The sequence below is a fragment of the Oryctolagus cuniculus genome, chromosome 21 (genome assembly GCF_964237555.1).
Source record: "Oryctolagus cuniculus chromosome 21, mOryCun1.1, whole genome shotgun sequence".
Taxonomy (NCBI): Eukaryota; Metazoa; Chordata; class Mammalia; order Lagomorpha; family Leporidae; genus Oryctolagus; species Oryctolagus cuniculus.
The window spans coordinates 6,122,008-6,135,569 of NC_091452.1; the positions used below are offsets into that span (position 1 = coordinate 6,122,008).

The 13,562-nt window shown below is 46.3% G+C and overlaps 1 protein-coding gene across 3 annotated transcripts in view; it reads left to right on the top strand.

Annotated features, from left to right (window-relative positions):
* The window catches only part of MPHOSPH9 (M-phase phosphoprotein 9), a 171,761-nt gene that overhangs the window by 38,805 nt on the left and 119,394 nt on the right, over positions 1-13,562 (top strand). For all 3 annotated transcript variants that reach the window (XM_051841395.2, XM_070066113.1, XM_051841391.2), the window contains exons 13-19: positions 3,054-3,101; positions 4,566-4,630; positions 6,806-6,907; positions 8,685-8,816; positions 11,185-11,354; positions 12,184-12,318; positions 13,086-13,206. In XM_051841395.2, the coding sequence (XP_051697355.2) occupies positions 3,054-3,101; positions 4,566-4,630; positions 6,806-6,907; positions 8,685-8,816; positions 11,185-11,354; positions 12,184-12,318; positions 13,086-13,206 (773 nt within the window). The remainder of the gene's footprint in view (positions 1-3,053; positions 3,102-4,565; positions 4,631-6,805; positions 6,908-8,684; positions 8,817-11,184; positions 11,355-12,183; positions 12,319-13,085; positions 13,207-13,562) is intronic.

A 13,562-nucleotide genomic window follows, 5' to 3' on the forward strand; every position in this document is an offset into this window, starting at 1 on the left:
TTGAGGAAGCTCCACTCGCAGAGGTGCTGGGTTCCATTCCCACTGCCTGGCCCAAGCTTTCGGATTCTAAACGGAAGCACCTGTGTGGGGCTTAGGGCTGGGATTGCTGATCCACCCACCCCAGGACGCGGGAAGACACCTTCCGGATTGCTACCCCCCGCAGCGCGACAGACCCCTGCCCAGGACGCCTTCTGTTCTTGAGCTGTCTGTGGATCGCATCTTCTGGTACTGCCTGTAGCTTTCTGCAGGCTGCCTTTTTCTTCTTAGCGTTGTGCCTGAAAGTTACCAGGTGCTGCGTTTGGCTTGTCTTTACTCACTTTTAATTTCCACATTTATGTTTGAAATACTCTAGGTTTTAAAAAAGGTACGGGGGCCGGCGCTGTGGCACAGTAGGTTAATCCTCTGCCCGTGGCCCTGATGTCCCATGTGGGCACCATTTCTAGTCCTGGCTGCTGCTCTTCTGATCCAGCTCTCTGCTGTGGCCTGGGAAAGCAGTAGGAGATGGCCCAAGTCCTTGGGCCCCTGCACCTGCGTTGGAGACCTTGAAGAAGCTCCTGGCTCCTGGCCTCGGATCGGCCCATCTCTGGCTGTTGCAGCCATTTGGGGAGTGAACCAGTGGATGGAAGACCTTTCTCTCTCTCTCTCCCTCTCACTGTCTATAATTCTACCTCTCAAGTAAATAAATAAAATCTTAAAAAAAAAAAAAGTATGGAAAATAACATACCAAATACATAAGAACCCTCCTCCATTTTTAAGAAATAAAATACCCCAGGTACAGATGGGCTCCCCAGTGTGTATACCCTTTTTTGCTTTTTAAAAAAAGATTTATTTCCTTGAAAGGTAGAGTTACAGGGTTGAGGGGGAGAGCTTCCATCTGTTGGTTCACTCCCCAAATGGCTGCAATGGCCAGGGCTGAGCCATTTCAGAACCAGGAACCAAGAGCTTCTCTCATGTGGGTCTGAGCCCCAAGCACTTAGGCCACCTTCCCCTGCTTTCCCAGGTGCGTTAGCAGGGAGCTGGATCAGAAGTGGGGCACCCAGGACTTGAACCACATGGGATGCCACTTGCAGGAAGTGGCTTAACCTGTGAGGTCACAGCACTAACCCCGTGAGCGTACTTCTTCTCGTTGTATTCGCCTTCCTGGGAGAAGCTGATCGGCACTGAGTTTTGTTTCTGCGTCTGTGCTTGTGCTGTGTTGTGTCACTGCCCTTCGCAGTGTTTCTGCTTTGATCTGAACATCTTGTAAATGTTCTGGAAGTCTTCCCTTGCGTGTGTTTTAGGGGTATGCCAGCATTCAGTGGGCTCCCCAGAGTGGGTAGGGAGAGGCCTTTTTCTCTAGGGTTGATCAGTTTCACCAGAGAGAAGTCATCCAGTCTCTTGCCAGGAGCGCCCAGCCAGGCTCTGGTGGCGGTGGAGGAGTGAGGAGCGGGTGTCCTTTAAAGACTTCCTGGCATTGCCTTTTAGTCCTTTTGCCTCCCTCTCCCTCTCCTGTTTCTTTTGGGTTTCCCATGTTAACTTTCTTTCCTCCCACACTGTTTCTCGTGTGTGCTGTCACCTGGCAGAATGGTGCCTGCTGCATGGGGCAGGGGAAGCTCTGAGCTCTGACTGCACCGGCCCTCATGTTGGCTGGCTCTGCATCACAGGATTCAGCCAATTGGGCACTGGAAATGTTTGGGGGCAAAACTGCAGCTGTACTGAATGTACACATACTTTCTTTCTTATGTTTTTCCTTAATACAGTATAACAATTACTTAATTAGCTTTGACATTATATTAATTATTTATTTTTTATTTTTTTTGACAGGCAGAGTTAGACAGAAAGAGAGAGACAGAGAGAAAGGTCTTCCTTCCGTTGGTTCACCCCCTCAAATGGCCACTACAGCCAGCTGCCGATCTGCAGCCAGGAGCCAGGTGCTTCTCCTGGTCTCCCATGCGGGTGCAGGGCCCAAGCACTTGGGCCATCCTCCACTGCCTTCCTGGGCCACAGCAGAGAGCTGGACTGGAAGAGGAGCAACTGGGACAGAATCCGGTGCCCCGACCAGGACTAGAACCTGGGGTGCCGGTGCCACAGGCGGAGGATTAGCCTATTGAGCCGCGGCACCGGCTTGTTTATTTGTTTGAAAGGCAGAGTGACAAAGAGAAAGATCAGAAAGTTTTCTGTGTGCTGGTTCACTCCTTTACTGTCTGTGACAGCCAGAGTTGGAAGTTGAAGCCAGGAGCTAGGAATTCCATACAGGTCTCCATATGAGTGGCAGGATCCCAAACACTTGGGCCATCACCTGCTGCCTTCCCAGGTGCATTAGCAGGAAGCTGGATTGGAGGCAGAACAGCTGCACTTGAACCGTCACTCCAGTGTGGAATGCCAAGCACCTGCTGCACCACAATGCCAGCCTCTCACATATGTATTTTAAAATAAATTGCTTGATGTATTAGACTTTTGGCATTATACTTTTACTCTAAAGAGCAAACTTAGTAAAAAGTAATATGCAACATTTTAAGAAGAGCAATGCAAATAAATTTCAGTCTTGTGAAAACTGCAAAGATATTGTTATTAAATATTTTTATTTTTTTTAATCTATTTGATAGGTAGAGTTAGAGAGAGAGACAGAGAAAGGTCTTCCTTCTGTTGGTTCACCCCCAAATGGCTGCTACGGCCGGCGCTGCGCCGATCCAAAGCCAGGAGCCAGGTGCTTTTTCCTGGTCTCCCATGTGGGTTCAGGAGCCCAAGCACTTGGGCCATCCTCCACTGCTTTCCCAGGCCACAGGAGAGAGCTGGACTGGAAGAGGAGCAACCAGGACTAGAACCCAGTGCCCATATGAGATGCTGGCGCCGCAGGCGGAGGATTAACCAAGTGACCCATGGCGCTGGCATTAAATATTTTTATCTTTAAATAATTTTATATTTACAGAAAACTTGCAAGAATTGTGTCCCCTTTGCCAGGGCATGCATGGGTATGCTTTAAGGCTGTGTGTGAGGCACTGTTGTACGATCTGTCCCTGGGTTCATGTTACAGTGTTCAACTTTGTGGTGCAATTCTCTGTTTTCTCTTGTAGCTTTTAGGAGAGTATGAATCCCTTGGAAAAGAGCACAGTCGAGTAAAGGTAAGGGGTAATTTTTCACGTTCTGGAAACAGAGGCAGAAGCACTGTATCGGAAATTAGGGCCTGAGCCTTCCTCCTCCTTGTAGCTGTTTGAACTGACCGTTTGCTCAATCTGTATCCTGTTTTCAAATATCTGCCCTATTTAATTCGCAGTTTCATATGTTAACCCAATGAATGTTTATTGAATAGCTTTTGCTTTGAGATAAGTTGAGATGAAATTGTTTAGAAGAGTATAAGATACCATATAGATGCAAGTAATTAACTAGGCTTGTGTAGGGATTGGATTCTTATTGCTTTGTAAAGATTTATTTATAGGGGGCCAGTGCTATGGCATAGTGGATAAAGCTGCCGCCTGCAGGGCTGATATCTCATATGGGTGCTGATTCGAGTCCCAGCTGCACCACTTCTGGTCCAGCTCTCTGCTGTGGCCTGGGAAAGCAATGGAAGATGACCCAAGTCTTTGGGCCTCTACACCTGCGTGGAAGACCTGGAGGAAGCTCCTGGCTCCTGGCTTCAGATTGGCACAGCTCCGGCCATTGGCTGCCAACTGGGGAGTGAACCAGCAGGTGGAAGACCTCTCTCTCTCTCTGCTTCACCTCTCTCTGTGTAACTCTGAGTTTAAAGTAAAATAAATAAATCTTTAAAAGTAAAAGATTTATTTATTTATTTGAAAGGCAAAATTACAGAAAGGAGAAAGAAAGGGAAGGAGGGAGGGAAGGAAAAGAGGGAGAGAGACCTTCCATCTGCTGACCACTCCCCAGGTGGCCTCAATGGCTGGGGTTTGGGCAGGCCAAAACCAGAGACCAGGAACTCCATCTGGGAGTGGCAGGGGTCCGAGCACTTAGGCCATCTTCTGCTGCTCTCCCAGGCTATTAACAGAGGGCTGAGTTGGTAGTGGAGTAGCAGGGACTCGAACCAGTGCCCGCATTAACTCACTGCACCCGAATGCTTGCCCCTGGCTTCTTAATTAAAACTGAGGGCCATGCATTTCAATGTAATGAAAGCCCACAGTGGTGCTGGAAGTAGAAGCAGGTATCTGTGCTGTGTCAAGTACAGAGTTGCAGTTGTGTAGGATTAGTGAGAAGGACTGCGCTGCACAGCTTAGGGAGCCAGGAGTTCTTGGGATTCAGGATTTGTAGTATTGATTTTACCATTGCCTGAGGTGCTGGTCCAGTGTCTGGGTAGCCTGTCAGTTTCAGGACTGGGCTGTTTCTAATTTAGCACAACGCAGTGGGGTTTTACACTGGGGGCTCACACAGCACTGCGTGCACAGGCCGCTGTTTTCCTTTCTTGTTTTCCTGAGTTACCTGTGTTGCTTCTGGGTTGGTGCCTTACTTGAGGAGTGTCTGTACAGTTTGTAGTTAGCCGGTTTAACCTTGGATTAGTTTTGTTCTACTCATTTTAAAATAAAAGGATACATCTGAATATTTATCTTGTTATCTAAATTTTTCCTTTATTTTCATAGGATACATTAAATACAGCTGAGAACAAATTGCTTGACGCACATACTCAGATTTCTGATTTGAAAAGGTAAAATAGGCAAATGCCTCTAATTTTTCTCGTATGTGTCTACACTGAGTGTGATGAGAGGGGAGCTTTTCTTGAGAATTAGTAAGCAGTTTGAGAACTAGTTTTATCCTGATCTTTCCCTGAAATAGACATGTTTGCTTTTAGCCAAAGATATTAAAGTGATTATAGCATACTGATGGCTGTTCCTTAGAGGTATAAAATCTAAATCACATTTAACTTTTTGAAAGAATTCTGAGAAGCACTCTAGTTCATTGAATTGTCTGTGCTTGGGAGGAAAAAAAAAAAAAGCCCAGCATTTACACCAACTTTGTGGCTGGTCATTCACCTTACTGAAGATTTGGTTTGAAGACTGTATTAATGATACGAGTGTCTCAAGTAGGAAGAGTCATAAGTGGTCTCTTGCAAACTACGAAAGTATCTAAACTGATTTTAGAGCATACACGGATACTTTACTATGAAACATTATATATGGATTTGAAACTTTTTTTGCACTGAACTAAACTTATTTTTTAATTCTACTTTTTCATAAACTTTGAATTCCACTCGTATTTTTATGTTTGAATTTGGATATAAGTAATGCCCCTCATTAAATTTTCCTGCAGTCTCTAAGGATGTTCCACAGAGAAACAGAAAATCTGTCTCAATTTCTTGTCTTCTTAACTTTTTTTTTTTTTTTTAATTTTTTGACAGGCAGAGTGGACAGTGAGAGAGAGAGACAGAGAGAAAGGTCTTCCTTTGCCGTTGGTTCACCCTCCAATGGCCGCCGCGGCCGGCGCGCTGCGGCCGGCGCGCTGCGGCCGGCGCACCGCGCTGATCCGATGGCAGGAGCCAGGAGCCAGGTGCTTCTCCTGGTCTCCCATGGGGTGCAGGGCCCATGCACCTGGGCCATCCTCCACTGCACTCCCTGGCCACAGCAGAGAGCTGGCCTGGAAGAGGGGCAACCGGGACAGAATCTGGCGCCCCGACCGGGACTAGAACCCGGTGTGCCGGCGCCGCTAGGCGGAGGATTAGCCTAGTGAGCCGCGGCGCCATCCTTCTTAACTTTTTTTTTAAGGATTTGTATTTATTTATTTGAGAGGTAGAGTTACAGACAGTGAGAGGGAGAGAGAGAGAGAGAGAGAGAGAGGTCTTCCATCCGCTGTTACACACCCTAATTGGCTGCAATGGCCGGAGCTCAACTGATCCAAAGCCAGGAGCCAGGAGCTTCCTCTGAGTCTCCCATGCGTATACAGGAGCCCAAGGACTTGGGCCATCTTCTGCTGCTCACCCATGCCACAGCAGAGAGCTGGATGGGAAATGGAAAAGCTGGGACTAGAACCGGTGCCCATATGGGATGCCGGCGCTGCAGGCGGAGAATTAACCTACTGCACCACAGCACTGTCCCCATGCTTAACTCTTTTATAAGATTCATTTAGTTCTAGTGATAGCTTCCTTGTCAGATTTGTGTAGAACATCAGTCTGTTTAGAGCTAGAGTTTGTTTTTTCTTTTTTCTTCTTAGATCTCCCATCAGAGTAGGTAAGAGTACAAATTTAAAAGATGCAATGAGGAAGAACACAAACTGTTAGAGGACAGGAAGGACGCCAGGATATCCTCAGGGCGATTCACTGGCCAGGTGGTTATGTTCTGCTGATGGACATGAGAATGGGCTTTTACCCTGAGTGTGACACAAATGACAGGAACTACCCGGGTTAGAGTTTGGGATATTTTAGCTTTTTGCCTCTTGAAAATTAGAAAGTTCTTTTTGACAATAGCCCTGTTTCTGGAAGTTCAGCTTACTTTCTCTTTTGTGAAAACGTGACCTGTTATGCTTTGTGTACATTAATACATACATAGAATTAAAGTACAATTTATTTGACACTTTGATTTATACCTTGCATGTTTTCATTTGTAGTCACATTTGCATAACTCCTTTTGCTTGCTATATTAAGTCTATTGTTGCCTTTTCCTTCAGTTGCAGTTTATGAAATGCTCCTTTGTAGAGTTTAATGCATTTGCTTCTCCATTTACTTTCTCTGGTTTTGATTAGCTTTTTAAAATTTAATGGTGTTTTCCCATGAAAAAGCTTTGTGGACAGACAGCTGTTTGGTCACGCTTTTCTTAGAGGGTCTGTTAAATAATGTGTAGTAGGGCAGTATTTTAAATTTGTTGAAATGTACTTACTGCTTTTGATTTAGAACAATTTCAAAACTTGAAGCTCAGGTCAAGCAAGTCGAGCATGAAAATATGCTGAGTCTTCGCCATCATGCCAAAGCTCATGTGCGACCCTCCCGTGCCAGGTAAGTTACTCCACTTCTCTCTGCAAGGCCGAGCAGGCCCACACTTCTGTTATAGTGGTCAGCGCGTCTGCCCATCACAGGAGCCAGGGTGTGTCGCTGTGACAGAACACACGCTGCTGAAACACAGTCTGAGAGGATGGTAGGATCAGGCTGGGAGGCAGGGGATGTGGAGTCTGTTTTGGTCTCTGACTCTGCCCAGCTGTGTTACCTTAGGGAAATCACTTCCTGTTTTTGGAGCTCATTTTTATTATCTGGGCAAACCAGGACACACAGGGTGAGAACATCTGAAAGTCCGTTAGCCCTGTAATTCCAGACATTTTATTTCTGTGTTAATGGAAAGACCTTTGAAGGTGGATCTTCATTAGATTGTCTGGATTTCCCTCTAGTTCTTTCAGAATCAGCTTTGATGGAATCTCAAAGACTTATCTTACTTTATTCTAAGATTATTTGCACAAAAAGTTTTTTATATTAGAACTGATTTTTATTTTTATTTTGGTACAAATAAGTAATATTGAATACATTGTAACTTCATAATGTTGACATTTATCAGAAAGAAATTATTTTTTTTTAAGATTTTATTTATTTACTTGAGAGGCAGTGTTATAGCCAGAGAGAGGGAGAGACAGAGAGAAAGGTCTTCTGTCCTCTGGTTCCCTCCCAAAATGGGCCAAAATGGCTGGAGCTGGGCCAATCTGAAGCCAGAAACCAGGAGCTTCTTCCAAGTCTCCATGTGGGTGCAGGGGCCCATGCACATGGCCGTCTTCTACTGCTTTCCCAGGCTATAAACAGAGAGCTGGGTTGGAAGAGGCAGCTGGGCCATGAACCAGTGCCCATATGGGATGCCAGCATTGCATGTGAAGGCTTAGCCTACTATGCCACAGCACCAGCCCAAGAAATTATGTTTTTTAAAGATTTTTTGAAAGGCAAAGAGAGAGAGAGATATCTTCCATCTGCTCCACAAATGACCACAGTAGCCAGCTCTGGGCCAGGCTGGAGCCAGGAGCCAGGAATTCCATTCTGGTCTCCCATGTAGGTGGCAGGGGCCCCAGTACTTGGGCCATGTTGCACTGCTTTCCCAAGCACATTAGCAGGGAACTGGATCAGAGGCAAAGCAGCTGGGACTTGAACTGGCACTCTCATATGGGATGCCATGTCATAATTGCAGTGCCAGCCTCAGAAAGAAATTATTTTAAGTTATAATTAACTTTATTAAGTTATTGTCAAATGAGCAATTTTTCCTGGATCTTCATTAATTAATCTTAGTAGAACATAGTAGGGGCTGGTGTTGTGGTGCAGCGAGTAAAGCCCCTGCCTGCGACACCTACATCCCTTATGGGTGCTGGTTCTAGTCCCGGCTGCTCCTCTTCCAATCCAGCTCTCTGCTGTGGCCTGGGAAGGCAGTGGAGGATGGCCCAAGTGCTTGGGCCCCTGTACCTATGTGGGAGACCAGGAGGAAGCACCTGGCTCCTGGCTTCGGATCGGCATAGTTCCGGCCATAGCAGCCATTTGAGGGGGTGAACCAACGGAAAAGGAAGACCTTTCTCTCTGTCTGTCTCTCTCTCTAACTCTATCTGTTAAAAAAAAAAAAAAAAGTAATAGAAACCTAAAATACCAGTTTAACTGAACCTTAAAGCCATAAAATATAATTAATGTATCAGAATATTGATAGGTTATTTTAAAATTAATGGCCCAATATGTAAATAGTATTTGGAAGTGGGTTAACTTACACATGTGAGTCTAATTGAAGTGCAAACCTTGCAATGTTTCCTTCCAATAGCACAGTAGCAACTGCAGACGTCAGCAGGCGGAAGTGGCTGATACCAGGTGCAGAGTACTCTATCTTCACTGGGCAGCCTCTGGACAGCCAGAGCCAAGTGGACGGCCAGCTGGAGGAAACCTGTGTTCCTGGGTAAGTAACTTTCCAGAGGTCCCACTTAGGAGTGCTGTTTTCTAGAGGTTTCTCCTTCCAGATGTTGAGAAAGCTGTAAATAAAGAGCCATCTCTTTGGCTCTCCTTTTCCCCATTGCTCTTGTGTTGGTTCCCTCTTTGTTTATTTGAGAGGCAGAATGAGAAAGGAGAGAGAGAGAGACAGTGACAGACAGATCTGTCTGCTTGTTCACGCCTCAAATGCCTGCAACAGCCAGAGCTGGGCCAGGCCAAAGTCAGGAGCCAGAACTCCACCTGGGCCTCCCATCTGGGTGGCAGGCACCCACGTGCTTGAGCCGCCACCTGCTCTCTTGCAGGTTGCTACTATCAGGAAGCTGGAAGTGGATGTGCAGCCAGGACTCAAACCCGGACGCTGTGGTGCAGGACGCAGACGTCACAAGTAGCGTCTTGGCCACTGCACCAACACCCAGCTCTGTTGGGTCTTTACTGTCTTAAAATCTTTTCAGATTTGTTTATTTACTTTATTTGAAAGGCAGATATATATATATATATAGATAGATAGATAGATAGATATAGATTTTATTTATTTATTTGAGAGGTAGAGTTACAGACAGTGAGAGGGAGAGACAGAGAAAGGTCTTCCGTCCATTGGTTCACCCCCCAAATGACTCCCACAGCTGGCACTGTGCCGATCTGAAGCCAGGAGCCAGGTGCTTCTCCTGGTCTCCCATGGGGTGCAGGGCCCAAGCACTTGAGCCATCCTCCACTGCCTTCCCAGGCCACAGCAGAGAGCTGGACTGGAAGAGGGGCAGCCGGGACTAGAACCGGTGCCCATATGAGATGTTGGCCCTGCAGGCAGAGGATTAACCTGCTGTGCCACGGTGCCGGCCCAAGGGACCCAGTTCTTGAGCCATCATGTTACCTCCCCGGGTGCATTCTCAGGGAGCTGGCTTGGAAGCTGAACAGCTGAGACCTGAACTAGCACTCTTGATACAGGATGTTGACATCCCCAGTAGTAGCTTAACCTGTTGTGCCTCAATGCCAGCCCTTACTGTCTTAATTTTGAGGACCTGATTTTTATTTTACTTCGAGAGGCTAATTATTTCGGGGCATCTTACCTTCATGGGCTGCAGAGAACTTCCCATCCTGTACTCAAGGGTACAGTGTGTAGTTAACACAGGATGTCGATCCTCTTCTCTCCTGTGTGCGTGCTAGCTCCATGAGCAACCTCAGCCATTTGCTCCAGGGTGCATACACATAGCATGCTTCTGTGTGTGCTAGGGTGTTAAAAGGATTGGGGAGCACTGTTACAGTTTTTAATTTTGTAAAGATTTATTTATTTTCTTATTGGAAAGAGAATTTCTGTCTGCTGGTTTACTCCCCAATGGCTTTAGCAGCTAGGGCTGGGCTAGGCAGAAGCCAGGAGCCAGGAACTCCCTCTGGGACTCCCACATGGGCCATTGTCTGCTGCCTTCCCAGGAGCTTTAGGAGGAAGCTGGGTCTGAAGCAAGGTAGCAGGGCACTCTAATATGGGATGAGGGCGTCCCAAGTGGTGACTTACCCTGCTCTTCCACAACACCCGTCCTGAAGCACTGATTTATGATATGCAAGTTCAGTGTGAATTCACCTGCCATGTAAAGCATACACTCACTCTGGAGTATAATCGTCAGTTCCAGCGTTGTTGCCCTACTAGTCGAGGTCAGCTGTGTGTCTTAGCTTGGGCTGCTGTGACAACCACCACAGCTGGACAGCTTCATCACAGTTCTGGAGGCTGATCTACAAAATCAGGGTGCCGCCACGGTGTGGTTCTCAGAGCCCCTTTCATGGTTATGTCCTCATAGGACCTTCCCTCTGTGTTTTGTCTTTTTATAAGATCATTAATTGGGCCGGTGCCATGGCTCACTAGGCTAATCCTCCGCCTTGCGGCGCCGGCACACCGGGTTCTAGTCCCGGTCGGGGCGCCGGATTCTGTCCCGGTTGCCCCTCTTCCAGGCCAGCTCTCTGCTGTGGCCCAGGAGTGCAGTGGAGGATGGCCCAAGTGCTTGGGCCCTGCACCCCATGGGAGACCAGGATAAGTACCTGGCTCCTGCCATCGGATCAGCGCGATGCGCCGGCTGCAGCGCGCTGGCCGCGGCGGCCATTGGAGGGTGAACCAACGGCAAAGGAAGACCTTTCTCTCTCTCTCTCTCTCACTGTCCACTCTGCCTGTCAAAAAAAAAAAAAAAAAATCATTAATTCCATCACAGGTGATCTGCCCTCGTGACCTCATCTGTCTCTGATTACCTCCCACATGTGCTGTCACTGAAGATGAGGAACTCAGCACGCACGTTTGTCAGGGGTGCGCAGACATTCAGCCCACAGTAGTGTGTGTCTTAAAATTTTTATTTCAGGTACTGTTCTCCTCCAGAAAAGGATTCCTCTCCTGGAAGTTCACCAACAAGCTTAAAAAAACAGAGAGAGACATCAGACACAGCAGTCATGAAAGCCCTAAAAGAACTTGATGAAGAGAAGATATTTAAGAACTGGGGGACACAAACAGAGAAAGAGGGCACCTCAAATAGTAAGGATTTTTATTCCCTGTTTTAGGTGGATATAGATGTCTTCCTTCTTTACCCCATTTATATCACCTTCTTTAAAATTAAATTCTTCAGATAATGAAATTAAGTTTAATTCATTGCACTGCTGCATCAATATTATTTCAGAGATAATTGGATCCCCAGATTAGTAATTTATCAGTCCTGACATAACTATGTACCCATTTATTCAAAGCAAACTGTATGTTTCATTCTGATTATCAAAAAGGCTTACATAGCATTCTTAAGGATATTTGAAAAATTGCTATATCAGTTTTTCCTATTTGCACACATTAGAAAATGGTGACAGATGGGTGGGATCACGGAGTGAGATGTAGCAGTTCCTGTGGAGGGGATGGTGTCATCAGCCCTGTGTCCTCTTCGGGGCTCAGGTCGGCAGCACTTTCTTCTCCTGCTGTCTGCTCTGTGTTCGTACCTGCCAGGCGTGACCCCCACATCTCTGGGTGTGGCATCACAAAAGCAGCGCCTCCTAGTAAATCAGTTAGTAACCTGCTTTCTAAAAATACACTCTCGAAAATCACCTCGAGTGCCACTTGTAAGGAGGAAACCAGGATGAATTCATTATGTATGCCCACGTTTTTCTTCATCAGGTGTTTTTTTCACTGTTATAATGAGGTACGTTTGCGAGTAATCATTTGAACCTCGATGGTGAGAAGCAATGATGTTGAGCAGTACATAAGCTGGGGGAAGGCCTTGCTTGGCATAGCCATCTGTTAATAAAGGCAGATGACTGGAGCCAGCTTTATTCTGATTTTTCTGTTTTGTTTCTTGTACATTTGTGTGGTATGGAATTAGTGAATCCCCGGCACACAGAAACTTCAGTCAGTCGCTCCCCAGAGAAATGTGCCCAGCAGAGACAGAGGAGACTCAACTCCGCCTCACAGAGATCTTCGTCTTTGCCGCCTTCAAACCGCAAGCCAAGCACCCCAAGTAAGCGTTTGATGTGTCTCCTGGGCTTGAGGGACATCTGAGCTGTGCGCTGTTCCCTCTTTGTCCCGTGTCCTCCGAAGCACCTCCTAGACCACTGTGAGCACCTGCTCCCTAAAGATGCTCTAGTGCGATGGATAAAATGTCCTGCTTGCACAGACATTGCAGGTGCAGCTGAAAGAATCTGTTAAAGTGAGGTGTGTGTGTGTGTGTGTGTGTGTGTGTGTGTGTCGGAAATTATGTGTGCCTAATAGTGCTTCACAGTGTTCAGGAAGATAGACAACTATTAATCAGTTATTCAGACTCATGAATTAAGAGTAGTCTGCATAGAGAAGATGCCCCCAGCCCCTCAGCATCAGTCGCCATTTTTTTAGCCAGCGATAGGCTTGATTTTAAAGTTTCAGCATTGAATTTCTGTGACCCTGGTTTACATTTTTCATACCACAGAGGGGATTCTTCTGTTACTATGTTGTAGGAATGTTCCCTGTGGTTCCAGCTTATTTCCAGTTGACTTCTAAAATCCTGAAAAACCAGTTTGAGCTGGAATGCTGAAACTGAAGTCTAATGTACTGAAGTGTCACCAGTGGAACTCTAGATGTTAGGATATGAGTTATGTGATTGTTTTGTGTGCTTACACCTCTCAGTGTGTTACAATGAAATTCTTATTCCTGTAATAGTAGAAAAAAGTTCTTAAAAAAATCAAAACTATGTTCTGTTAAAATAACTTGTATAGAAGAAAAAGAATATTTCCTCTTCGTTTTCTTCTGTAGCAAAAAGAGAGATTATGTTAACACCAGTGACTGTGGCTTATAGTCCAAAGCGATCCCCTAAAGAAAATTTGTCCCCAGGATTTAGTCATCTACTTAGCAAAAATGAAAGCAGTCCAACTCGGTAAGTTCTCTAAAGCTGTGGGATGAAAGATATGTATACACCATTGATGTAAACAAATACTGATGCATGCCTTTAGCTATCAGGTGCTTAGTTACCAGTGGGGTCTCTGGTTATCTACATGAGTACCCTAGTGGCAGGACAGTTTTCAATGTGTAAACATGGCTGCTGATTTTAAATTCTGCCTCAGCACCTCATTCAGCTTTTGGATATAGAATCATAGTTGTTTGTTCTCCCCAAAACGTGTATGGTACAGGGAGACTCCTGAGCCATTTGCACTAGGAAATGGGCTGCACTGGTGTGGCCCCGGCCCTGGGCACAGGTTGGCTTCTCTGCAGTGGGGCGGTGCTGTGTGCTGT